Raw genomic sequence first — 24,876 nt, 5'->3', positions numbered from 1 at the left:
TTGCTTTATGTTTTGGATCCTTGTCTTGTTGGAAGACAAATCTCCGTCCCAGTCTCAGGTCTTTTGCGGACTCCAACAGGTTTTCTTCCAGAATGGTCCTGTATTTTGCTCCATCCATCTTCCCATCAATTTTAACCATCTTCCCTGTCCCTGCTGAAGAAAAGTGGGGATGGTGTGTTCAGGGTGATGAGCTGTGTTGCTTTTACGCCAAACATAACCTTTTGCATTGTTGCCAAAAAGTTCATCTGACCAGAGCACCTTCTTCCACATGTTTGGTGTGTCTCCCAGGTGGCTTGTGGCAAACTTTAAACTACACTTTTTATGGATATCTTTAAGAAATGGCTTTCTTCTTGCCACTCTTCCATAAAGGCCAGATTTGTGCAGTATACGACTGATTGTTGTCCTATGGACAGAGTCTCCCACCTCAGCTGTAGATTTCTGCAGTTCACCCAGAGTGATCATGGGCCTCTTGGCTGCATCTCTGATCAGTCTTCTCCTTGTATGAGCTGAAAGTTTAGAGGGACGGCCAGGTCTTCGTAGATTTGCAGTGGTCTGATACTCCTTCCATTTCAATATCATCGCTTGCACAGTGCTCCTTGGGATGTTTAAAGCTTGGGAAATCTTTTCGTATCCAAATCCGGCTTTAAACTTCTCCACAACAGTATCTCGGACCTGCCTCGTGTGTTCCTTGTTCTTCATGATGCTCTCTGCGCTTTAAGCGGACCTCTGAGACTATCACAGTGCAGGTGCATTTATACGGAGACTTGATTACACACAGGTGGATTCTATTTATCATCATTAGTCATTTAGGTCAACATTGGATCATTCAGAGATGCTCACTGAACTTCTGGAGAGAGTTTACTGCACTGAAAGTAAAGGGGCTGAATAATTTTGCATGCCCAATTTTTCCATTTTTTATTTGTTAACAAAGTTTGAAATATCCAATAAATTTCGTTCCACTTCATGATTGTGTCCCACTTGTTGATTCTTCACAAAAAATTACAGTTTTATATCTTTATGTTTGAAGCCTGAAATGTGGCAAAAGGTTGCAAAGTTCAAGGGGGCTGAATACTTTCGCAAGGCACTGTATCTATCATTTGACATTGATAGAAGTTCTTTTTTATCATCTTCAACTGAGAATTCCTAATCCACCGTTAAATGGGAGGTATTATCTATTACTGGATTCATACAGAAATTTAGGTCTCCTGCCATGATCAGATATCCCTTTTTAACTACCTCAATACTGGGCACTTAAACCCCCTTCCTTCCCAGACCAATTTTTAGCTTTTAGCGCTGTTGCATTTTGAATGACAATTGCACGGTCATGCAACACTGTACCTAAACCAAATTTGTTTCATTTTTTCCTCACAAATAGAGCTTTCTTTTGGTGGTATTTGATCACCGCCAGGTTTTTTTTTTTTTTGGTGCACAAATAAAAAAAGACCAAAAAGTTTGAAAAAAAAAAAAAAAGTTTTTTTGTTTAGGTTATAAAATTTTGTAGATAAGTTTTTTCCTGCACTGATGAGCACTGATGACGCCGCACTGACAAGCACTGATGAGGAGACACTGATGGGGTGGCACTGATGGGGTGGCACTGATATGCAGCACTGATAGGTAGCACTGATATGCAGCACTGATGGGCACTGATAGATAGCACTGATAGGCAGCGCTGATGGGCACTGATAGGCAGCACTGATGGGGACTGATCGGCGGCACTGATGGGCACTAATAGGTGGCACTGATGGGCGGCACTGATCGGCACTGCTGGGGGGGAATGATGGGCACTTATAGGCAGCACTGGTGGGCAATAATGGGCACTGGTGGGCAGCACTGATAGATGGCAATAACAGGCACTGGTGGGCAGAACTGATAGATGGCATTGGTGGGCAGCACTGCTAGGGGGGCACCACTGGCAGGCTCTCTGAGCCCTGTTTGCCATCCCTGGTGGCCATGGTGGGCATCCCTGGTGGTCATGGGTGGGCATCCCTGGTGGCTCTAGTGGCACCCCCTCCCCCCAGGGCTGCACTAGTAATCAATGTTCTGATTACCAGCACAGACCCCCCCCCTGTGATCAGTGAGTAATTAGAAATACTCACTGATCACCCCAGCTGCAGCACCGATCCTCTCCTCTTCTCCTCACTGACAGGATCTGTCAGTAGGAGAGGAGATCGAAGCCGTTACAACGGCTCTATTTACATTACATGACGGCTATGAGTGGACACAGCCGTCATGTGATCAGGAGGGCCAATCACAGGGCCCTCCTGCCGCATCTTGTGAGGGATACAGGCACATCAAGATCGCGCCGCTGCGCGTACCCGCGACGGCGCGATCTCTCTCCTTCTGAAGGACGTTCCGGAACGTTCGATCAGAAGGACGAGACTCCCACCTGGCCGTATATTTACAATGGCCCGGGTGGGAGGTGGTTAAACGCCATTAATTTCCCAAGCACCTCTTTTAAATAACCTGTTGGATTTTTATTGGGGCAGTACAAATTTGCCAGTATAAGCTCCCTATCGTACAGGTTTCCCTTCAGGAACAGGAATCTCCCCTCCGAGTCATCCTTTACTCCAGGGAAAACCGTACTCCTCTTGCTAGTCCAATGGCCACCCTTTTTGCTCTTTTTGTTGTAGAATCTGTACAATACCATGTGGGATGATCCTTTGACACATGTGATATGTGTGTTCAGTTTTTTATTTGTTTGTTAAAAAAGTTTGAAATATCCAATACATTTCGTTCCACTTCATGATTGTGTCCCACTTCTTGTTTATTCTTCACAAAAAATTACAGTTTTATATCTTTATGTTTGAAGCCTGAAATGTGGCAAAAGGTGGAAAAGTTCAAGGGGGCCGAATACTTTCGCAAAGCACTGTACTAAATAAAAAATTATAGCCTGGTCTGTATTTTAGTTTTTCGCTGCTCACTTATCATTTTCAGCACATTGCATTATTAAAGCAGAACTACATTTTCTCAATCAACATTAACTAGTTTTAATTTTTATGCTGCTAGCATTAGTACATAAATAGGAAGGTATAATATATCTAATCCTTTTAACCTTTTTATTTTTACATTGCATTTCTTTAGTTGCTTCCTGGTTTCCGGCCTAGGCCACATTGCGGTCATACATCCCTGCACTCTTTATGGGCATTTTTTTTTCTTTCATCTGGAGGAGGGAAGGAGCTAAGCACACCCTTCAGCCTGCATGCCTGAGCTAAGGGCAGATGGAATACCAGGAAGTAAATGCTACATCAATCATCTGCCCTTACTCAAGATAGCTGCAGCTAGAAATGCTGGGGCAGTGTTTTTCAAATTGATTTCTCAAAGAAAAAAAGCATGGAGACATTGAATAAGTGAGCTTACTTTTTAACCATTTTAAAACAGGTTACTTTCACCCCCTTCCTGCCCAGGCCATTTTTCTGCATTCAGTGCTGTCACACTTTGAATGACAATTGTGCAGTCATGCAACACTGTACCCAAATTAAATTTTTATCGTTTCTTTCAGACAAATAGCTTTTTTTTTTGGTGGTATTTATTCACCACTAGGTTTTTTTATTCTTTTTAAAAAAACGAAAAAATACAAAAGAAATTTTGAAAAAATAAAAAAAGTAATTCTTAGTTTCGGTCAGAAAATTTTGTAAATAAGTAATTTTTCTCCTTCACTGATGTGCGCTAATGGGGCGACACTGATGGGCACTGGTAGGGCTGCACTGACGAGGCGCCACTGAAGATTAGGAGGCACTTATATACCGCACTGATGGGCACTGATAGATGGCACTGATAGGCAGCACAGATTGGCGCTACTGATGAGCGGGCACTGATTGGGCAGCACTAATTGGCGTCACTGACAGGCACTGATGGGCACTGCTGGGGTTGCACTTATCAGTGCACTTATCATCGGTGCCCCGATTACCTGTACAGGTCTCCCCTGCAAGGAGATGCTGCTGAACGCCTCTCCTCACCTCTCTCACTGTCAGTGTGAGGCAAGGAGAGCCGATAAATGGCATTTCGGTATTTACATGTGACCGGCTGTGATTGGAGACATGGGTAAAAAGCTGCGTCAACCGCGGGTGTGCAAGAGTCATAACGAACATAGGACGTCATCCCAGAATTATAGGAGATCCTGCCTGTTGTCATTTCACTACATGGCAGGTGGGAGGAAGCTACATAAAAATGAATTAAATAGTGTTTTCAGTTTCTAGTGTTAGGATACAGTTTGTTTGACTTCACTTTGTATAGGAATGATATCTGCAGAACACGAGAACTGGGAAGGGAGACATTCTGTAAGATACTTACGACAATCCTTTTCATCATCTCCATCACCACAGTTGTCTTGACCATTGCAGCGGAAGATTCCTGGTATGCAGCGATTGGTATTGGTGCACTTGAACTGGCTGGGCAAACACACATGAATATCTACAAGGGAAAGAACAGAAAAATACACAATGACAAAAAAGGAAAGGTATAGATGAGGTGTATTTGTAAAAAAAAATTTGCAGGAAAAAAAAAATGTAGCAGTGTAATGCATAGCAACCAACCGGTTTATAGACTATTCAGTAAATAAAGAATTTGTTGCTAAATTGGCTCCAACTATACTATATCCGACCTGACACGCTCAACACACCAAAATACAACTTTTTTTTTTTTCATGCCAGTACATTTATGTGTAAAATCAATACACTTCAAGATCTGCAGGCTGGGCTGTAATTGTACTTGGCAAAAGAATTTGTCACACACAGCTGAAGGTGCCTAAAGTAAGAACCGGTATTGAAGTGTAGGCACCTTGTGCTGCCTTCAAGTCAATCACTGTGTCCCTTTGAAGCCACTTGGATCCCAGGCTCTGAGCTTTCTCTCAAAAGTTAGATTAAGTCTCATCTATCATTTAAAGTGGAGTTCCACCCTATTTTTATACTTACCTCCATCTTCTCGCTCCGGGTCACCTGAAAAAGAAATGGATAATCGCATATTTTTTTTTTTTTTACTTACCTCGTAGCGAAGAAAAAATACTTACCTTACTTCCTTCTTCCTCCTTCCTCGGCCGCGGCCCGTCGTCACTTCCTGGCTCTGCAATGATTCCTGGGAGCTGGACGTCATAGCTCCCAGGAATCATTGCGCCTGCACCGGCCCCGACGTCAGTTCCGGGTCGCGCGCGTCATCCCCTTCTAAACAGCTTCTGGGCATGCCCAGAAGCTGTAGAGGGATGATGCGCGCGACCCGGAAGTGACGTCGGGGCCGGCGCAGAGCATCGTGGGACCAAAGAAGGCGGAAGAAGACGCCGAAGAGGATCTCGCTGGCTTCAAGCTGCCCACATCTGAGATGGCAGCGCTGAACAAGACGTTTGCAAGGTAAGTATTTGTCCTAACAGGTAAGTGCAACCCGGGACAGATCAGAGGCTAGCCATTGTGGAATGCACTAGCCCTGACTGTCCCGGGGGTATTAAAAAAAAAAAAAAACAATCCAGGGTGGAACTCCGCTTTAACTGAGAAATGCTACACTGTGGTAAAACATGGCCTTGTCCCAACTTTTTTTAATTGGGGTTGTGCTTTGCCAGCTTGTTGTTTCCCTGTCCCAACTTTTTTTAAACGTGTTGCTTCCATCAATTTCAAAATTACCTTATTTTGTTTCTTAAAATGGTACTTTCTCAGTTTAAACATTTTATATATTTTCTATTGTGAATAAAATATGGGTTTATGAGGCTTGCAAACCATTGCATTCTGTTTTTGTCTAGATTATTCAGTGTCCCATCTTTTTTTGAATTGGGGTTGTAGAAAAATCCTGCCTCTGATTTCCTGAAAAACACATAGTGCTTCATCTGTGCTAACAGTCTCACCGCAGTTGGCTTCATCTGAGTTGTCCTGGCAGTCATTGTCACCATCACAGATGAAGGCGGGATTGGTACAGATTCCAGTGGAGCACTGGAATTGCCCTGGGCGACATTTGAATTCAGCTAAAGAGAAACAAAAAAACAGTTTAAGAATATAGCAAAAGATGTGTGCATTGCACTCTGTAATAAAGTGGGCCCCTGCTAAAGAGACCTATTTTATATCACTAAAAGTTATCTACCACAACCATATCTCCCTTACAGCATTATGTTTAATAATACACTACAGGTGCTCTTTTAGAAATAACTCTTAAAAGTCAGCTCTGTGGAGATGCGAATTGGTGAAATTTCAATAAAAGTTCAGTTTTGATCAATTATAGAGTTTTTATGGGTCATCACACAGAAAATGAGTTATAAAAAAAAAAACACAATAAAAAGGCAGGAAAAAAAAAGTAGTGATACATACGGCAGTCAGCTGGCTCATCTGATCGGTCTCCACAGTCATCCTCAGTGTCACACTTCCACCAGAATGGAATGCATTTGTCATTTTTACACACAAACTGAAAAAGGAAAAGACATGGGGATGATAAGAAGGGGGGCTGCTCTGTAGTCCTGCAAGGAGAACACCACTACTTGGGGTGATTTCAGTGCCAAAGAGACACAGTTAACCGCTCAAACAGGAGTTTACTGGATTTCTGGCAGATCGACGAGTATTCTTCTGTACTTTCGTTGTTTATTAAGGGATAACACATGAGGACATGTGGTTGTATTGCAGAAATGTACTAAATGTGTTTTTATGTGCTCAGAAAACCATTCATAAAAATTCCAACATGTCTGCTTTGATCAATAGTAAGAGTACACTAAAATATGGCAAAGTTACTGAAAAACTTAACATTGAAGATATTTATGATCAAGCTTTTACTATGGGGTAACTGCTTCTCCACAATGAAAAGACATTCTTTCGGTACAGTAAAGCAATCAAGTGCCACAGGTTAAACCAACATTACCCTGTAACACCTGCTTCCATAAAACAGACTGGGCAGCAATATTAAATACAATGTCATCTATCACTATCCCAATATAGATATGGTAAGGTATAACTGTGAATGGTATTAACTGCTTTTAAGGCTTTCTGCGATATAGAAATGAGGCAAACTAGCAGCTTTAGTAGACAGGTGACATCATAACTCGGCGGTTTATGCCTATTGCTTTATGATGTGTGTCCAGCTACAGCTAGTGCTCTATGTGAATGCCAACTCATCAGGGTTATTATTCACATTGTCACCTTGTGATTAGATCCTGCCCACTGATAGGCTGCTAGAAACCCAGTCACTTAACTGCAAGAGGTAGTGCCAATATTGCTGTTTGACAAAGTACCGTAAATGCTATTCAGAAAGGTTCTTAAAAGAAATATAAGCAAAGTTGCTAGTTTGCTTGATTACTTTTTCTCACAGGTTCAAAGCTACAAAGGCAACATGTAATCACAGATTGGGAGGGCCCCATCAGAATACACTGATCAGCTGATTAAATGCTGGTTTTCCAGCAGGACCATTTGACAGGAGCGATTAGCTTCTGTTAAACACGCAGGGCTACACACAGATCGTAGTTGGAGTGGATCCTTTGGAACCGGCCAAATTTTGATGCTTGTGTACCCAGCTAAGAGATCTGCAGATAAGGCTTTTAGAAACTCCCATTAGTTATGACAAATGTCCTTTACCACAGAGCATAACCACACCCAAATATACTTACTTGACTGGCAGTACAGTTGGAGACACAGGTTTTCCCATCAGCTCCAAGGTAGAAGTTAGTTGGACAAGCACATTTGTAGCCACCTTCAGGTGACAGAAGGCACAGATTACTGCATCCACCATTGTTGGATTTGCAGGGATGTTTGGGAACTAAAACAAGAAGAAAGGCTCACTAAAGCAAGGCACGCATATAAATGCAGACTGGTGGGATGTTTACCATTACCAACATAATGAAATGTGATGCAATATAGTATTCTACTGTGGCCTCTTGAATGAACTCTAACAAGACACTCGTACAAAAAAAAAACCCTCAGGTGTATAGATCAGCCTATAATTACTGCAATAAAAGAGTTTTTTTGAGTGCATAAATAAATATTCTTTCAAAGGTTGAAATATATCCTACCTAAAAAAATACCTATTGTGAGCATTTTGAAAGTTCAATGTAAAGAATATGGTATGGTTATATGATTATGATAAATATTATCAATGGCCACTTTTGAAGGTACAACTGTTCACAAATAGTCAAAGAGCAGTGCATGTGGCTACAACTCAATACATGAAGCATAAAGACACTGTCAAGTACTTAGAGAATAGTGTGCTAATAAAATAAAAGAAACTTCCAGTAAGAAGAATTTCTGTGTACAAAAACATTTGGTTTGTAAAAGGAAAGACATGTTCATCCACAACTGCCCAGTTAACCATCCTCTACAACAGTGAGGATGAACATTCAAATGGATGGGCTACAGTAGCAGCAGACCATGGGTGCATTCCATGCAGACAATTGGGTCAGAGTTGGGCATACACAGAATTCGTCTACAGATCCACTGACATTCTTATCAATTGTTGAGGCTGATGGTGCTGACATGGTGTGTAAAAGTGTTCTTGGTTTACACAGGGCCCCAGCTAAGAATAATTTGAATTTTACAGCATACCTAGTTGTTGACCAGGAGCACCTTTTTATGGGTAGTATATACTATACCTAATAAAGTGGTCAGTGAGCATACATGCTTATGAATGCTGTGTCAACTCTACATATATAAAAAGTGAGTATGGAGGGTCGTGGCTTGGCGCATGGAGTGGTGAGTCGCACTTCACCTCGACTCCTGGTCCCCACAGCCTAACAGGGTTGCTCGCAGCGGGGTACCCAGCTCTCACCGACCACAATTGGGAAATATCAGCTCAAGGAGCAAAAAAGACCAGGTGGAAGCTGCTCTGGATGGGATCTCGGGCAATTTTTCACCTGATCGTTGGTCGCCACTCAGAGGCAGCCTGAATCCAAGATGGCGCCGGCCCCCTCCTTCCCCAACCTGTTCAGAGTCTGCACTGGAGCCACAGGTGAGCTCTCACGATGGACACGACCCCCTTGAGGTCCCAGGTCATTCACTAAGACGTTCCAGAAGTTATTCACATTCATACCTGGGCTCTGCAGATGGATGGGATATAGAATCCCAGCTCAAAATCCCTGCATACTTACATAACGTCTCTGCCTACTAAATCAGACTTTGAACACTATGTTAAATGGATAGAAAAAACATATAAAACAGGAGATATCTGAAGTAAAGAGGGATATTGGGATCAGGATTGAGGATGTTGAAAATACCATGGATGATCTACGTAGTGCGGTTCAATCCTAAGAGGAAACCATCAATTCACATACCATTATGTCCCAACAACTCTCCTACCAACAAGATGACATAGACAATAGGAACCACCACAATATCAGGATATGCGTAATTCCAGAAAAATGTAGAATCCAAAGACTTGCATGTGGCAGTCACCGCCATTTTCAACCAACTACTTCAAAAAGATAAGGATGACCCTATAGAACTGAACCACGTCCATAGGACCTCGGGCCAACGCAACCCTGACCTGACCTTTGTAAGCGACACCCTTAGCAGAGTTCACTTTTATAGGGAGAAAGATGCCATTATGCGGGCTGCCAGCTCTTAGGATACTACTATCCTATGCAATGATACTGCTATTATGCTCCTGCCTGATCAAATATCAAATATCAATGGCATTTCCCCTTCCACCTCAGAGTGCACCAAGCTGGTAAAACAGCAATCTTCTGCACCTTTGGAGATCTCTCGGCCTTCTTCAGTACCCTGGAGCTCCCACAAGTTGCTATACCTGACCACCATTTGCCCCTCAATGGCAGAAAGAGGGCTACAAGCTCAGAACCAGATCACCCTCCCGTAAGGCACCTAATGACTGATGCAGGCCTGTGCACCATCCAGTGTATCCACTACTTGCAGGAACCCGTCTTGCTGTGATCTGGAGTTGGTATTCCTATATTCGGGAAGTTTTAGGTTTGAAGATCAAAGTTTGACTACCATGACTGTTATACCATTTCCTGAACTCCCACTTTATTTATCCACCAAAGTGCTCCGGAGACATTTCACTCCTTTCCTCTGACGATAAAGGCATATGTTCCTTGGTTCACAAACCTCTGTACATGCCCCATTGTGAGCCCCTGCTCCCATATCCATCAGTTTTTAACATTGCCCCCCGCTGCTATCATCAAGTGCCTAACCTCCCTTCGGGGCGTTTTTTTCTTTTCCTCTACCCTGTGGACCGGAGGACTCGGGAGCCACTGTTCCGTGTGTCTTCTGCGTTCCCCCATTGCCTGTTCAGTACTGGACAATGCACTGTTTTTTGTTTAGCCACATTTTTCTATATCTGCTTTTGTATGTTTTTTGTATTATTGGTGTTCTAGAGCCACCTAGTGGCCATGCTGAGTACCTGTAATTATGTGCATCATTTAACTTTTCTCTCCCTTTTGCCCCTCCTGTGTGTTTCTCCTCTTCTTGGACCCTGGGCGGGATTTGGCGACAGAGAATCTAGTTGGTACATTTTTCCCCTCCCCCTTCCTTTTCTCCTCTCTCCTTAATCGGGGTGTGTGAAACCAGGGGAGGCTCTTGATTTCATGTTTTCCTCCTCACCCTTCTAGTGAGGAGGAAAACATGTGCCATGGCTGGTGACATGACATCCAAAAGCCCAGTGAGTATGTCCTCTTTTAATTGCAGAGGGTTCAACACACCAGAGAAGCGGAGGCAGATCCTTTACCACTTTCACAAGAGACATTCTGACATTATTCTTCTTCAGGAGATGCACTTTTGCACTGGCTCCATACCATCTATACGCAACCGACACTATACCACTTGGTTTCACAGCTCTAATCCCCAGTCTAAATTCCACTCCCCCCTTACACAATGGGAGCCCTAAAACGCGCCATTAGAGGCATTCTTAGTCAGCAGGGCTCCCGATTGAAAAAGGCTAGAACGACTGAGATCAGCTGTTTACTCGCCACTATTGCAGACCTTGAAACTACCCACAAAAAAGATCTGTCGTACACATCACTATTGCATATCAAACAAATGTGGCAAACACTTAGCGAAGACCCTTCACCCCAGACCCCTGCATCACCCCATCCTGTTTATTACAGACCCCATTCATGGCAAACAGCACAACACACACAACATCTTATCTTCTTTTCAACAATACTACTTGCAACTCTACAATCTACCATCGAACGCACCAGTAAACACTCTCGCTTCCTCGCAAGACAGTATGCGGGCCTATATCTCTGAAACTGCGCTCCACACGATTGACCCAATGGCTGCCTCAGATTTGGATAAACCACTCTCCGAGCTTGAATTCCTGAATGCCATTAAGGGTCTGAAAGTGGGCAAAGCCCCTGGTCCTGATGGGTTTACTCCCAGATTCTACAAGATTTTCGCGCCCCTTCTATACTCACCAAAGCCTTTAACTAAATTGATGATACCCTTTTACTTGATTGATGATAGATCTGTTAGCGGCGAACAAATCCATCCTCCCGAAACCCGGTAAAGACCCCTCACAATGCAGCAGTTATTGTCCGATATCCTTGTTGAATATTGACATTAAACTTTTTGCTAAAATACTCGCCAACCTCTTATCCCCGTTGCTACCTGGGGTCATACATAGAGACCAAGTGGGCTTTGTTCCAGGTCGCGAAGCGAGGGACAACACGACCGAAACAATTAATCTAATTTCCTATATTTACAGCCGAGCTCTGAAAGCTTGCCTCCTGTCCTTTGACCCCGAAAAGGCATTTGACAGAGTCAATTGGTAATTTCTCCACCTCTCCCTAGAACAATTGGGCCTAGGAACCACTTTAATTACCAAAGTGATGTCCCTTTATTCTCATCCTACCGCCTCTGTCCTTGTAAATGGCACATCATCTGATCCATTCCGAATTTCCAATGGTACTCGCCAGGGGTGCCCTCTCTCTCCGCTACTATTTGTTATAGTGATAAAATACTTGGCATACGCCATTCGACAAAACAACTCAATACAGGGTAGTCTCACCCCATCTTACTATCATATAATCTATTTATTTGCAGACGACCTGTTAGTCTGCCTAAAACACCCACACAACTCTCTTCCCTCTCTATTTCACAAATATACCAGATTTGGGTCGTTTAGTAATTTTAAACTCAACATTTCTAAGACAGAGGCCCTCAATGTGTCCTTACCGGAAACCACAATGTCCCAACTTCGTACTAACTTTTCCTTCCAATAGCAATCAAAAGGCATCTCGTATTTGGGGATTACGATGCCAACTGATTTATCTAAATGATATACCCTAAACTACCCCCCCCCCCTCCCCTTTTATCTCAGATTAGGAAAGATCTGGAGTCATTGGCAACTCCTCATTGCCTTGGCTAGGTCACTTTACCTTTTTCAAACAATCCCAATCATAGTCCCCAAATCATTCTTTTCTTCCTTACAGTCTCTCACTATCCGCTTTATCTGGAACCGGGTTCTCTCCAGGGTCAAATATAAACTACTTACTATCCCGCTGACACACTCTTCACTCAGATTATGGTACAAAAAGGGACTTTACTCTATTCTTTCATCTGATCCTTCACCACTCTCACCACTTTTTGATAACCCAGCCTTTTTCTCGAGTAGTGACGCCACCTTAGTTGGCACATTCACCCGAGACTCATGGCCAGTTGCACATAGCTTTGTACACCCTCAACAGGGCACACCAGTCACCCCTCACGGAATGCCAGATTGGCTTACTTCCCTACATCATTCATCCTTCTGTAAATACTTGTCTCTCTCCTCTAAAATACATCGACCACTCACAGAGTTTGAATGACTATGCTCTCTCCATTAAATACCTGTACATCTTTTATCCTCCCTATATTGCCTACTTCAGACACTCACTCAACCTGATTTACCTGCTTACACTACATCATGGTCTAGGGACTTGGGTAGGACATTTACCAGAGCTGAATGGCAAACCTCCTTTCATTTCACACATAAGTCCTCCATCTCATGCTACTCCCAAGAAAAGAACTTCAAAATAATCTCACGGTGGTACAGGGACCCATCAACACTACACAAAATCTTTCCCGCCACTCCAGACTCATGCTGGCGTTGCAGTGGCGGGAAAGATTTGCATATCTGGTGGGAATGCGAAAGGACCCGACCCTTCTGGAATCAGGCATTTAACATTTATAATAAAATCTATGATGACACATTGATACTTACACCAGCAATTGCTGTCCTCTCAATGCTACCTGGCACTGCAACTGCCTAAAAGCGGAGCTTACTCCGCTTCTTTTTGTCGGCAGCTCGTCAGCTTATACCATTAAATTGGAAGACAGAACAGACACAGTCTCTGGCCGCTTGGGTCTCTACTATGAATGACATAATGAGTACGGAGGAGATGTTGGCGCAGGATAATAACACTTCTGCTAAATATATGGCCTTATGGCTTGTTTGGATCCACTTCTCCTCATCTAACTACCTTAAAGATACGCTTTCTCCTTCACAAATAAATGCTTCTCGTACCCCACATTGAGCCACGCGGTTGGGGCTTAGACGTGGCCTCTCCTGGTTCCATCCTTTCCATTGTTTCCCATTTTCAGAACGAAACACTTCCCGATACCATTGCTGTACTTTCTACCTTTCTCTTTTCTTTCCTTTCCTTCTTTACCCCTTACTCACATTGAATGACTTACTTTTCCCTACAGACCCTCACATTTATTAGCTAAAATGTTAATTTTTCTCCTTTCTCTTATCTTCTCTTGATTAGCGGTTGACCATCGAAATCTGTATCGCACCATCCTTTACTCTAGTTTGGGAGTGGAGTGATGGCTTTTTGCTCACTTAAAGTGATAGTCAATTTGTTGCCCGTACATCTGATATCCCAAATTATTAATGTTTACAGACGTGTTTTATTGGAGATGCTGTGCGACTTTCCTTTGACGTTGATAGGGTTGTTGACCCTTAATTATTACTCCATTCTCTAATTACCACAAAACTGTACTGTCTGTAATGCATAACCTGTTCAATGTTGATTTGTTGACAATAAAAATATTTTCACCTTAAAAAAGTGGGTATGAGGTTAAAGCATCCCAGTATACTCACCATCGGGCTGTCGGTAGAGATGGTAGATGTGTATGTCCATGGGTCGATGTAAAGTGCTGATCAACAGGGTCTTGTTTACTCCTGTTGTCTTGTGTGCTCGGTTAATTGACTTAGTTTCCCAGTCTGTCCAATATATGTAATCTTCAAAAAGTGTCAGTGCAAAGATGTGTGGAATATCTTGGCTGAGCACTGAGAGGGGAAAAAAATTAACTTTATAAAAAAACAATCAGATGAACATTTTATGTTTAAAGGTTTAATTCTGTACTGGGTACGTTTTTTAATTTTCTGAAATGCGGCACCAATTTATTTATTTTTTTTAAACAAATATTTACTACCGTAGGAGGTTGTGAGGAGGGCAGCAGTAAAAGTGAAATAACGTGGATGAAGTTTGTTTTTCTTAAATCAAGGATTAAACACCGGTTCATTGTGATTTTTTATTTTGACAGACTTGGAATTTTTTTACCCTATTGGTTACTAAGATAATAAATATATATCCTTAGTGCCGGTTCACATATGTGTGGCTGCGGCGATCGCATATAATATCGGAGCGCACTGCTCCTTCATTACATGCGATCGGGTGTGCAGTGCGAATTCAGCCATACACTTTGTATGGCTAAATTCGCACTGCACCCGCAGTAAAGTCGCACATGACCCTTTTTTTGAGCCGTATCGGGATCGGATCACACAGTGGTTCACACTTGTGCGATCCGATCCTGTGCGAACTGTAAGATCGCACTGCGATATGCGATCAAACTGGGGGTGTCGTTAACATTACATTGACACCCCCAGTGTATCGCATATGGCAGTGTGAACTGCCAAGGGTGCGTTTGCGATGCGGGAACAGGCTGCGAATACGCAGCCTTCCCGCATCGCGTAAGTGTGAACCGAGCCTTAGACAATATTTTTTTCATTGTTTCATAAAATCTAAGTGTCAGAATTCAATACAAATTAACTTACCTATGTGCCTATTGCTACCATCAAGGTTGGCAAACTGAATGTAATCCTCTCTTGCATCAGCCCAGTATATTCTGTCGTTGATATAGTCCAATGTCAGGCCATTGGGCCAAGTTATCTTGCTGTCAACAATGACACTGCGGTTGGTGCCGTCCATACCAATCTTACCAATCAAGGAGTTGTCCCCCCAGTCTGTCCAATATAGGTAGCTGAGAACACAAAGAATGGCAGATACCATATTGGCATATGCTGACCTCATAACATGATCTCATGAAAAAAAAAAAAAAAAAAACACATTATAGGAGATTCTTACCCATGTTTGACATCAACCACCAGGGCACGTGGTTCTCTTAGACCAGAGTTCACCAACACTGTACGATATGCCCCATTTAGTTTGGAAACCTCAATAGTGTCCCTTCCTTTGTCACACCAGTACAGGTTACCTCCAACCCAGTCTACTGCCAGTCCATCAGGATTGCTGAGTCCAGTACGATGCAGAACCTGCAGTGAAGAGGTAATCTTATCTTTCCTTCAAACAATGCAGCACTAAGACTAATTGAATAAGGAAATCAGGATATAGAATAACCCTTACAATCTAATTAAATTTAATATTTCACACCAGATATTTCACACACATATTAAAGCGGAGTTCCATTGGCTTTTGTGTTTATTAAAAGTCAGCAGCTACAAAAAGTGTAGACGCTGACTTTTAATAAACACACACTCACCTGTCCCACGGACCAGCGATGTGGCCGGGGGGAGCCTCGGTTCTCTCTGTCTTCTCCCCTTGGCGCCGGAATCTGTAGTGTGGGCACCCGGCTTTGACAGCTTGCGGCTTCACAGCCAGGTGCGCACTGCGCGTGCGCGAGTCGGGCTACGGCGTTTTGAATGGACGAGCAATCTTCTGGGACCTGTGATGTTTCCCAGAAGATTGCAGGGAGGGAGGGGGAGAGGAGAACTTCCACCCGAGTCGCCTAGGCGGCCCGAGCGGAAGTGGGAGCGGGTACCTGTCAAAAATAGGTAACCCCCCCCCCCCCCAAAAAAAAAAATGACATGCCAAGTGTGGCATGTCAGGGGGTCAGGACCACTTAAAGTGGAAGTTCCACTTTTGAGTGGAACTCTGCTTTAAGACCAGTTATCTATATAAATATCAAATAGTAATGTAGTCTGAAGTATATTACGCTATTATTTGGATTTTGAACCTATATTTACCAACACATTTTGTCTTACCAAGTTGCCATTGTCACAACTGACTTGTACCTCATCCTTCATAATAAGAGCTGTTAAGCAACTAGCAGACACTAAATACCTGGACATTGCTGCCATTGATATGCATGCGGCGGATCATGCTTCCCTGGGTGGTGACATCAGTCCAGTATATCATCTCTTCTCGATAATCAAAGTCTAATGCAACAGCATTATTCAAACCCTACAGGGACAGAACAGACAATATAATCAGTGTACACTCTTGAGAGCAATCAGTGCAGCTTTAATAGCACAAAGAACAAATCTGAGAGAACTACAGCATGTTTACCAGGAGTGAGTTACCATAGGATAAAACATTTGATAACAAAAGGATAATGGAAGCAGAAAATTTGAAGGTTAACATTAGAAAAGGGTAATGGAGGTTCTAAATCTTTATGTTTACAGTGTAGCAATGCAGAGTGCTGAAAACTCTAGATGGGTAGCTATACATGGAAGTTACAAAAATAATGTTGAGTAATAAATACAATCCTGTAGCCTGTAAGAGATACAGGATAACAGAAAATGGTAATAGAGGTAATAGATCAGTTACTCAGGGAAGTACTGAAACGTAATGGAGACATTAAGTCTCTAGGCTTACAGGGTACCTAAAAGGGTACTGTAGGCACAATTGTCTTATGTTTAAGTGTAGAAAGACCAGTAATGAAGACTATGCTGACTTATGGAAAGTCATTGAAGGGTAATAAAGACACCAGCCTTGTAAGTTTATAGTGTGGCAGGGAAGAACAGTAGAGATACAAAATGTTCATTTGTAAAGAAAATGAGATTTGTTGAAACAGCACCCTATTCACTTATCAGTGCACATTTCTGAAAAGATAGAGGGAAAGACCATCTATCTATGGTTAGCTTAACTCTCTACCTCAACCCTCACTAATGTACTTACTGCCCAGTGCCCAGGAGATTGCGGATATCAAAAACAAGATTGGTACAATTCGTAATGAGATCTCCACTTTCCAGTCTGCCTTATCTGCAGAGGGCAAGATTCTACTGAAACTGCCCTACTAAAACTCACTAACTACTTACTAACTGAAAAATCAATGACCAGTATTCCATACTCATACTATTAGACCTTTTGGCTGCCATTGATAGAGTTGAGCACCTAGTCATCCACAATAAACTTTATTTCCTTGGCCTCCACTAATCTGCTCTTTCCTGGTTCTCTTCCTACCTATCTCATCGTACCTTCAAGGTCACCTACAACTCAGTCTCCTCTTTTTTTTCCTAATGGGGTACCCCAAGGCTCTGTCCTTGGGCCCCCTATATTCTCCTTCTACACCTCTTCCCTGTGCCAGTTGATAACCTCCAACAGCTTCCAAAATCACCTCTACACTGATGACATCCAGAGTTATCTCTGTTCCTCAGCCGACCCCCTTGATCTCCTCACATATCACTAGTTTACTTAAAGACATCAGTACGGCAGTCACGTCAATTCCTCAAACTCAGTCTGTCTAAAACTGAGCTTGTCATTTTTCCTCCTTCCCGATCACCCCTCTTGACTTTACCATTGAGATCAACAGCATAACTATCGGTCTCCACGCATTCCAGGGTGCTAGGTGCAGTTCTAAACTTCAACATCTCCTTTAGGCCCCACATCAAATCACTGGCTAAATCTTGCCATCTTAACCGCCATAACATTTCCAAAACTTGCCACTTCTTAACCAATAGCACAACAAAACATCTTATTCACTAGCTGATTATCTCCTGCCTCTACCACAGCAACTCCATTCTGACTGGGTTACCTCTACACAAGGTATCCCCCCTTCATTCTGTCAGGAATACCGCTGATAAACGTATCCATCTTTCTAATCGATCAGTGGTTTCCACCTTTGTTTGCCAATTGCTACTCTGGCTTCAACTAACATAACATAGAACATTCAAAATACTCACTACAACATACAAAGCCATCCACAACACTGCCCTCAGCTACATCCCCAACCTCATCTCGACATATTGCCTAAATCGTCCACTTCGCTCTTCCCAAGACATCCTGCTCTCTAGCTTCCTTGCCACCAACTCCTATATTCACCTCCAGGACTTCTCTAGAACCTCTCTGTATGCTCTGGAACTCGCTACTCTAATCTGTCTGGTTATCTACTACCCTATTTGCCTTTAGGTCATTCCTGAAAACCTATCTATTCAGGGACGCCTCCATGTCTCCATCTAAAAACTGTAATTTGATCATCTCTATCAGCCTATCTACCAGAGCTAGTACCTCTTGTACCACTTCCTTCTTCCTTTTAGATTGGAACCTCAATGAGCAGGATCCTCCTAATCTTTCTGTATTGAACTGTATTGTAACTGTACTGTCTTTCTCTATATTATAAAGTGGTGCACAAACTGTTGGAACTATATAAATCCTATACAATAATAAACACGTTACACCTACTGAAGCAAGCACATTAAGGAAGGGGTATTTCTAAGAGCATTGCAAAATGATGCCCAGAGATACAAAATAATGGTGTGGCATCCCTTTGTTTTCTTTGGAAAACCAAGAAGAGCTGCGCTGGTGTAGTGAAGCTTGCCTTGACCCATTACAGTGCCTTGCAAAAGTATTCACCCCCTTGACTTTTTACCTATTTTGTTACATTACAGCCTTAAGTTCAATGTTTTATTAATACAAAAAAATATTTTTTAAAAATAGAAAACAGAAAATTGGCATGTGCGTATGTATTCACCCCCTTTGTTATTAAGCCCATAAAAAGCTCTGGTGCAACCAATTACCAAGAACTCCTCGCCAATGAAAAATGGGGGGCTGTTGGCCAGGAGGAACGCTGCGACTCAGGCCGAGACCCCGTCGTATACAACCTCGCAAGGCATTTAAGACCCATCACGTGGGGCTATGTCGCGGCTGACCTATTGTGGAGCTGAGGTCTGCGTGTGCTCACTGGCCAGACCGGGGTGACCACTGGATCTAGATTATCCAGCCCATCGCCCAGTCCGGCAGTTGATTGTAGATTTCACAGGGGAAAACATTTTTAGCTAAAAAAAATTTTCCAGGACCAGAGATCCCAGCAAGGAACTAGGTCTTTACTCCTATACCTATAGCAGGGAGAGGGAGTATACTCCCTGGGATTGCCCAAAGGGGTAGCCCGATTATTTTTCTGCCTAGTGTCCTACTCCTGTTATTGGGCAGTATAACAAATGCTTATGAAGATCAGGAGCTGTGTCCGTCAATGAAGGAAAGAGAAAGGTATATCCATTAGCCCAGTGACCCATCAGAACACCCAACTTGTCCATCATACTTAAAGTTAACATTTACAAAGGCCATTCTCCAATACTCCTTGACATACAGTAAAGCCTTCCACCAACAGGACACCAACACTGAAACTTGAAGCACCACAGGGCATCTATGTCCTGTATAAATATAGTTATCCTTGACTAAGTTTGCAACCAGTAAAGTAGTGCTCCTTATCCCTAATGTTTGATCCAATGTCTCGACTATTCGAAGACCGTTGCTAAAATGTTCAGGTATCACCTATTTTCATGTACTGTATATTGAACTGTAAAGATGCACACTGCTGATCTATTCTGAAAGCAGTAACAGAGACACTCCAGCAATGTCTCTTGAAGTGTCTGTTTCTGGGGCTTAAACATAGGGCTCAGAGGGAGAAGGCGAGTAAAGTGTCTTTTTTGTATGCGAGAGATCAGTATTGTACGTGTGTACTTTCATATATATTGCACTGTAGGTTATTACTTTCATACATAAACAGTGTAGGAAACCTGATGAAACCCAGAGGTTGCCAGCACCCCACGACTGGAGGAAGACAGACCAAGGAACTCAGAGCAGTTTCAAGGATATATGTGCATACAATACAAAAGTTATAAGAGCTGATGTATATCAGACAATATGTAGTTGGTCATACTTTGTAATGTGTGTTTTGCCTGAAGATTTCTCTTCCCAGCTCTCACCTGCTTAAGTAGTGTGTAATTTGTGCCTCCCAAACTCAGTTTTCGCAAGTAGTAACGGTTGGCAAAAATTAAGAATGGCTCTTCAACTAAGGGAAATAAGAATACAGAAAGTCAGTTAAATAGTACGTGAATTTTCCTGAAAAAAGTCAGGAAACATATTTTTTGCCATATGAAATTATTTTCAGACTGTTTATTTATGCTTCTACTGTTAGGGAACAAGTTCTAAATTTCTGGAGTTCCTGTTAACTGAACCAGAAACACCTATTCACTTTCTATGGTGGTAATCTCCTACAAACAAGAAATGTAAGCCTTAGCTGTGGAATGAGGACTGTGGACAACAAAGTGGGTAGAAAATTTTGAGGACAGAAAAAGCCAGATGGTGATGTATAAGTTGGTTGGAATGTACTGCAGACAGAGGCATACAGAGTAAAACTAGAGACTAAATAGTGGACAATGACCTGAAAATGGGTCATGGAGGAGAAAAGGACAATGTGGCTAAGCAGGAGAGGTATTGGCTCTCAGTGGCTAACCAGATATCAGCCTGAGAATATCCACCTTTCAACATGTGACCTGTACCAGCACTGTTGTACCCCAACAATTTCAACTGCCTGAGGCTATTATCTCCCTGGAATGCAAAAATGGCTCCAACATGGCACATAATAAGTGAATTTAGGAAATTTGCATGCTTTTATCAAGCATTCTATTGTCACAAAGGAAAGGTTACTCTGCATTTTTTAAACCTGCTCTTGAAGAGAACTAGTGACTAAATGAGCAATTGAAAACAGATTGTCCCCCTTTTATATACAGAATTTGATGACTTGGTATCATAAGAAGAAATATATAGGATTAAAGATTTTTTCCAATGACTGGCTCACCTCCAGCAGAACCAACCACTTTGCAGCTAGTATGGTCATCAGGTCTTGATTCAAAGCCTTCCACGCAGAGGCAGCGAAAGCTACCAATTGTGTTGATACACTTCTGGCTGCAGGGGTAGGTAGTTGTGCATTCATCCACGTCCACACAAGTTTTACCATCATCCTTTAGCAAGAATCCAGGACGGCATCTGCACTGCACGGGTTACAGGAAACATCAATAGCATTAAGAAAATCACAATTGGTTAAATTGTACATAAAAAAGTAAATTGTATCATAGAATACACATAATTGGATGTCTACCTTGTAACCAATTTTAAGATCTTCACATTCCTGGCTGCAGCCACTCATCCTCTTATTTAGACACTCATTGACAAAACAGTTCCGTTCATCTGAGCCATCACCACAGTCATTATTATTGTCACACAGTAGATGCTCTGGGATACACTTGCCATTCTTACATTGGTAAAACGTCTCATTACATTTGCCCTCTGTAACGATAAAAATGAACTATAAAACAGAGTTTTAAAGATGTAACATTTGCACTTATGGCACTGCATCAGTGTTTCTCTGTTACTGTGGAACGTCACTCTCTCAATCAACATTGACTATTTTTAATCCTGATAGGATAACACTTTATGGTCATTGCATACATACAACTAAATGTATCAAAGTACTCCTTACACTTTACAACAACAATTTAAAATTCTGCTTGTATGATTAAATAGATTGCAATGTATATCATATTAATTCGATTTAACTTTTTTTTTTTTTTTACATTTCTTCAGTTACTTTCTGGTTTCCAGGCCTAGGGAAATGATGTCATATATCCCAGGAGTCTTCAGGAGGGGTTTTCTCAGCTTAACACACCCTCCTGTATGCATGCCTGAGCTAAGGGCAGGCAGATTCCGGGAAAGAAATACCACATTAATTATCTGCACTTACTCAAGATGACCACGGGCATAAAATGCTAGGGGGTGTTTTTCAAAGGGATTTCTCAGCAAAATAAAGCATGGAAACAAGGATGGATGCGTTTGCTTTAAATAATAAACTATATTATATTGTTTTATGAAATAAATAACGTTTTTGGTTTGTGGTGCTCAGTTGCAGTATAGTTCCCCTTTAATTAACCCCTTCCAAAATAGGTTTCGGAATAAAATAAAAAAAAAAACCTTCTGGAACATTGTAAACTGTTTAAAGTCCAACCTAACAGTAGGCATCACAAGGTGCTTGCTAATTCTTTTTGTTAGCCATAAAACCCTTCTTTGTAGGTCTACGGAGCTAGTTTCACTTTGTGAATGAGGGTAGACTCTGTGACTAAGCCTTGTGCAGCCAGAATTCTTCTGCTCAACATCAGTATCAGCTCTGTAAAACAGAAGGGTGCTAGCATGGCTTAGAGTCCTTAAAGCAGATATTTAGGCAGTTCAAGCTGTACTAAAAAATAAAAATGTAACATTTCAATCCAATGGGGGAAAAAAAAAAGGAATATTCAGCTTTAGAGCATGGCTTTAGTAACAAAGTGAAAGTGGTATAAAAGGATACGTTCACCTTTCTAAAGATGTTACACTTGTATTTATGGTGCATTAAAAATACATACAGGGCATAATAGATCATGGACAGAATGGATGAGTTCAATTGTGGTGTGTGTCTTATATTACTATTTAACATTGTTATTACATGTGATCTATAGAGACTTTATTGTTCTTAAAATGTATACTTCCATCTGGAATTCCATGGTGAAATCATTAATGCAATCCATTTTTTGATTTTAAAGCAAATCTCTCACCTTTGTTTAACATTTAAAGCTGAACTCTAGGCCAATAGAAAAGACAAATGATTGCAGCCCTGTAATTAGAAATACTTCATGTATTAATGATTTCAGGGCTGCAATATTTTGTGTCTTTTATATCTACCTAGAGTTCAGCTTTAAACATTAAACAAGGCTAAGAGATTTGCTTTAAAATCAAGAAATTGATTGCATGAATGATTTCATCATGAATTTCTAGATGGAAGCATAAGTTTTAAGAACAATAAAATCTCTATAGGTGGATGAAAGGCAAGCGATGATGTGTAATAACAATGTTAAATGGAAATAAATAGAAGACATAAACCACACTGGAATTCATCCATTCTGTCAATGATTTATTATGCCCACTATTAAGAGAAGGACTAAGCATATTTATGAAAATAATCACTTCTTACGTGTACAGTTTAAATATTTAACATCACCTTCATGTGCCTGGCAGTAATCAATGTAAAAGAAAAGGATCACAACCTGCAAATTGCTAAATCTTTGAAGGCCAGAAGGCTTTCATGAGCTCCAAAACTTTTCTGATTAGACATTGGTTCCTTTGCAGGACTTGTTAACAGTCATCTGTGAATATGGCACTGTACCCAATACCCTACAGAACATGGCCACGGCACAATTTACATTTTTATTGCTAATAACATGAAGCAGATGTATGTATCCTGAAAAAGATTCTGCTCTGGATTGAGATCAGTTGCAAAACCATAGGTATTTCTTACACTTTGCAAACAGCAATACAATGGCTGTACGAGTTAAGTTGAGAAACGCTGCTGTGTTAAATACCTAAATATTGCTTCTCTGCCATTTTGTTTTACCTGTGCTGGTACAACGTGGATTTATGGGAGCCTCATCTGATTTATCGTGGCAATCTAACTCGCCATCACATTCCCATTGCTTGTTACGTAAACAGCGGCCATTAGCACAACGGAATTCCTCAGGGCCACATGTGGGATATTCTATACAGAATAAATACAAAACAGAAGCAATATTAAAGAGACAGTACCTGTATGACCTGAACTGATTCAATAAATTTGCAAGTATCGGTAGCAAAGTCTCATACATGGTATAAAACAAGAGTTACACATAACTCACCGCACTCAGGAGACTCATCAGAGCCATCACTGCAATCAGTATCATGATCACACACAAACTGCTTTGGGATACAATGCCGATTCTGACACATGAATTCCTTGGAGTCACAGGTGTTATTGAAAACTAAATAAAGAACATGAGAGTTTGTCAACAAAAGTCCTACATTTATTCAGATAAGCTAATCAGATAATATTAAAGCGGAGTTCCACCCAGTGAAAGTTTTTTTTTTAAAAATACCCCCGGGACAGTCAGGGCTAGTGCATTCCACAATGGCTAGCCTCTGATCTGTCCCGGGTTGCACTTACCTTTTAGAAGAAATACTTACCTTGAAAATGTATTCTCCAGCGCTGCCATCTCAGGTGTGGGCAGCTTGAAGCCAGCGTGATCCTCTTCTGTGTACTCTTCCGTCTTCTTCGGTCCCACGACGCACTGCACCGGCCCCGCCGTCACTTCCGGGGCCGCAGCGTCATCCCTGCACAGCTTCTGGGCATGCCCAGAAGCTGTTTTGCAAGGTATGAGGGCGCCTGACGTCGGGGCCGGTGCAGGCGCATTGATTCCTGGGAGCGATGACGTTCAGCTCCCAGGAATCATTGCATGCCAGGAAGTGACGACTCGCCGCGGCCGCCGAGGGGAGGAAGAGGAAGTAAGGTAAGTATATTTTCTTCTAAACCAGGTTAGTAAAAAAAAAAAAATTGCGATTATCCCTTTTTTTTTTTTAGGTGACCGGGAGCGAGAAGATAGAGGCAAGTATAATTTTAGGGTGGAACTCCACTTTAAGCACACTTTTCATTTGTTTTTTTCTTTTTTTAAATAAAACCATTTTAATGTATGCACAATTTAGGACCCTGTAACATTGTCACTGGGGGGGGGAAATTTACTAAACCTGGAGCAATCCGAATCTGGTGCAGCTGTGCACAGTAGCCAATCAGCTTCTAACCTCAGCTTGTTCAATTAAGCTTTGACAATAAAACCTGGCAGCTGATTGGTTAC

The 24,876-nt window shown here is 41.9% G+C and overlaps 1 protein-coding gene across 2 annotated transcripts in view; it reads right to left on the bottom strand.

Annotated features, from left to right (window-relative positions):
• LRP1 (LDL receptor related protein 1) overlaps positions 1–24,876 on the bottom strand; it is a 555,292-nt gene that overhangs the window by 93,271 nt on the left and 437,145 nt on the right. For both annotated transcript variants that reach the window (XM_082246010.1, XM_082246011.1), the window contains exons 53-65: positions 23,887–24,009; positions 23,610–23,750; positions 21,291–21,478; positions 20,991–21,183; positions 20,116–20,201; positions 16,253–16,372; positions 15,257–15,444; positions 14,947–15,152; positions 13,990–14,178; positions 7,565–7,713; positions 6,282–6,375; positions 5,825–5,941; positions 4,291–4,410 (exon numbers count right to left, since the gene is read on the bottom strand). In XM_082246010.1, the coding sequence (XP_082102136.1) occupies positions 4,291–4,410; positions 5,825–5,941; positions 6,282–6,375; positions 7,565–7,713; positions 13,990–14,178; positions 14,947–15,152; positions 15,257–15,444; positions 16,253–16,372; positions 20,116–20,201; positions 20,991–21,183; positions 21,291–21,478; positions 23,610–23,750; positions 23,887–24,009 (1,914 nt within the window). The remainder of the gene's footprint in view (positions 1–4,290; positions 4,411–5,824; positions 5,942–6,281; positions 6,376–7,564; positions 7,714–13,989; positions 14,179–14,946; positions 15,153–15,256; positions 15,445–16,252; positions 16,373–20,115; positions 20,202–20,990; positions 21,184–21,290; positions 21,479–23,609; positions 23,751–23,886; positions 24,010–24,876) is intronic.

The sequence above is a fragment of the Pelophylax lessonae genome, assembly GCF_965119305.1.
Source record: "Pelophylax lessonae genome assembly, chromosome: 2".
NCBI classification, from domain to species: domain Eukaryota; kingdom Metazoa; phylum Chordata; class Amphibia; order Anura; family Ranidae; genus Pelophylax; species Pelophylax lessonae.
The sequence above is the reverse complement of the archived record's forward strand: the minus strand, read 5'-3'. Positions and strand labels throughout refer to the sequence as shown.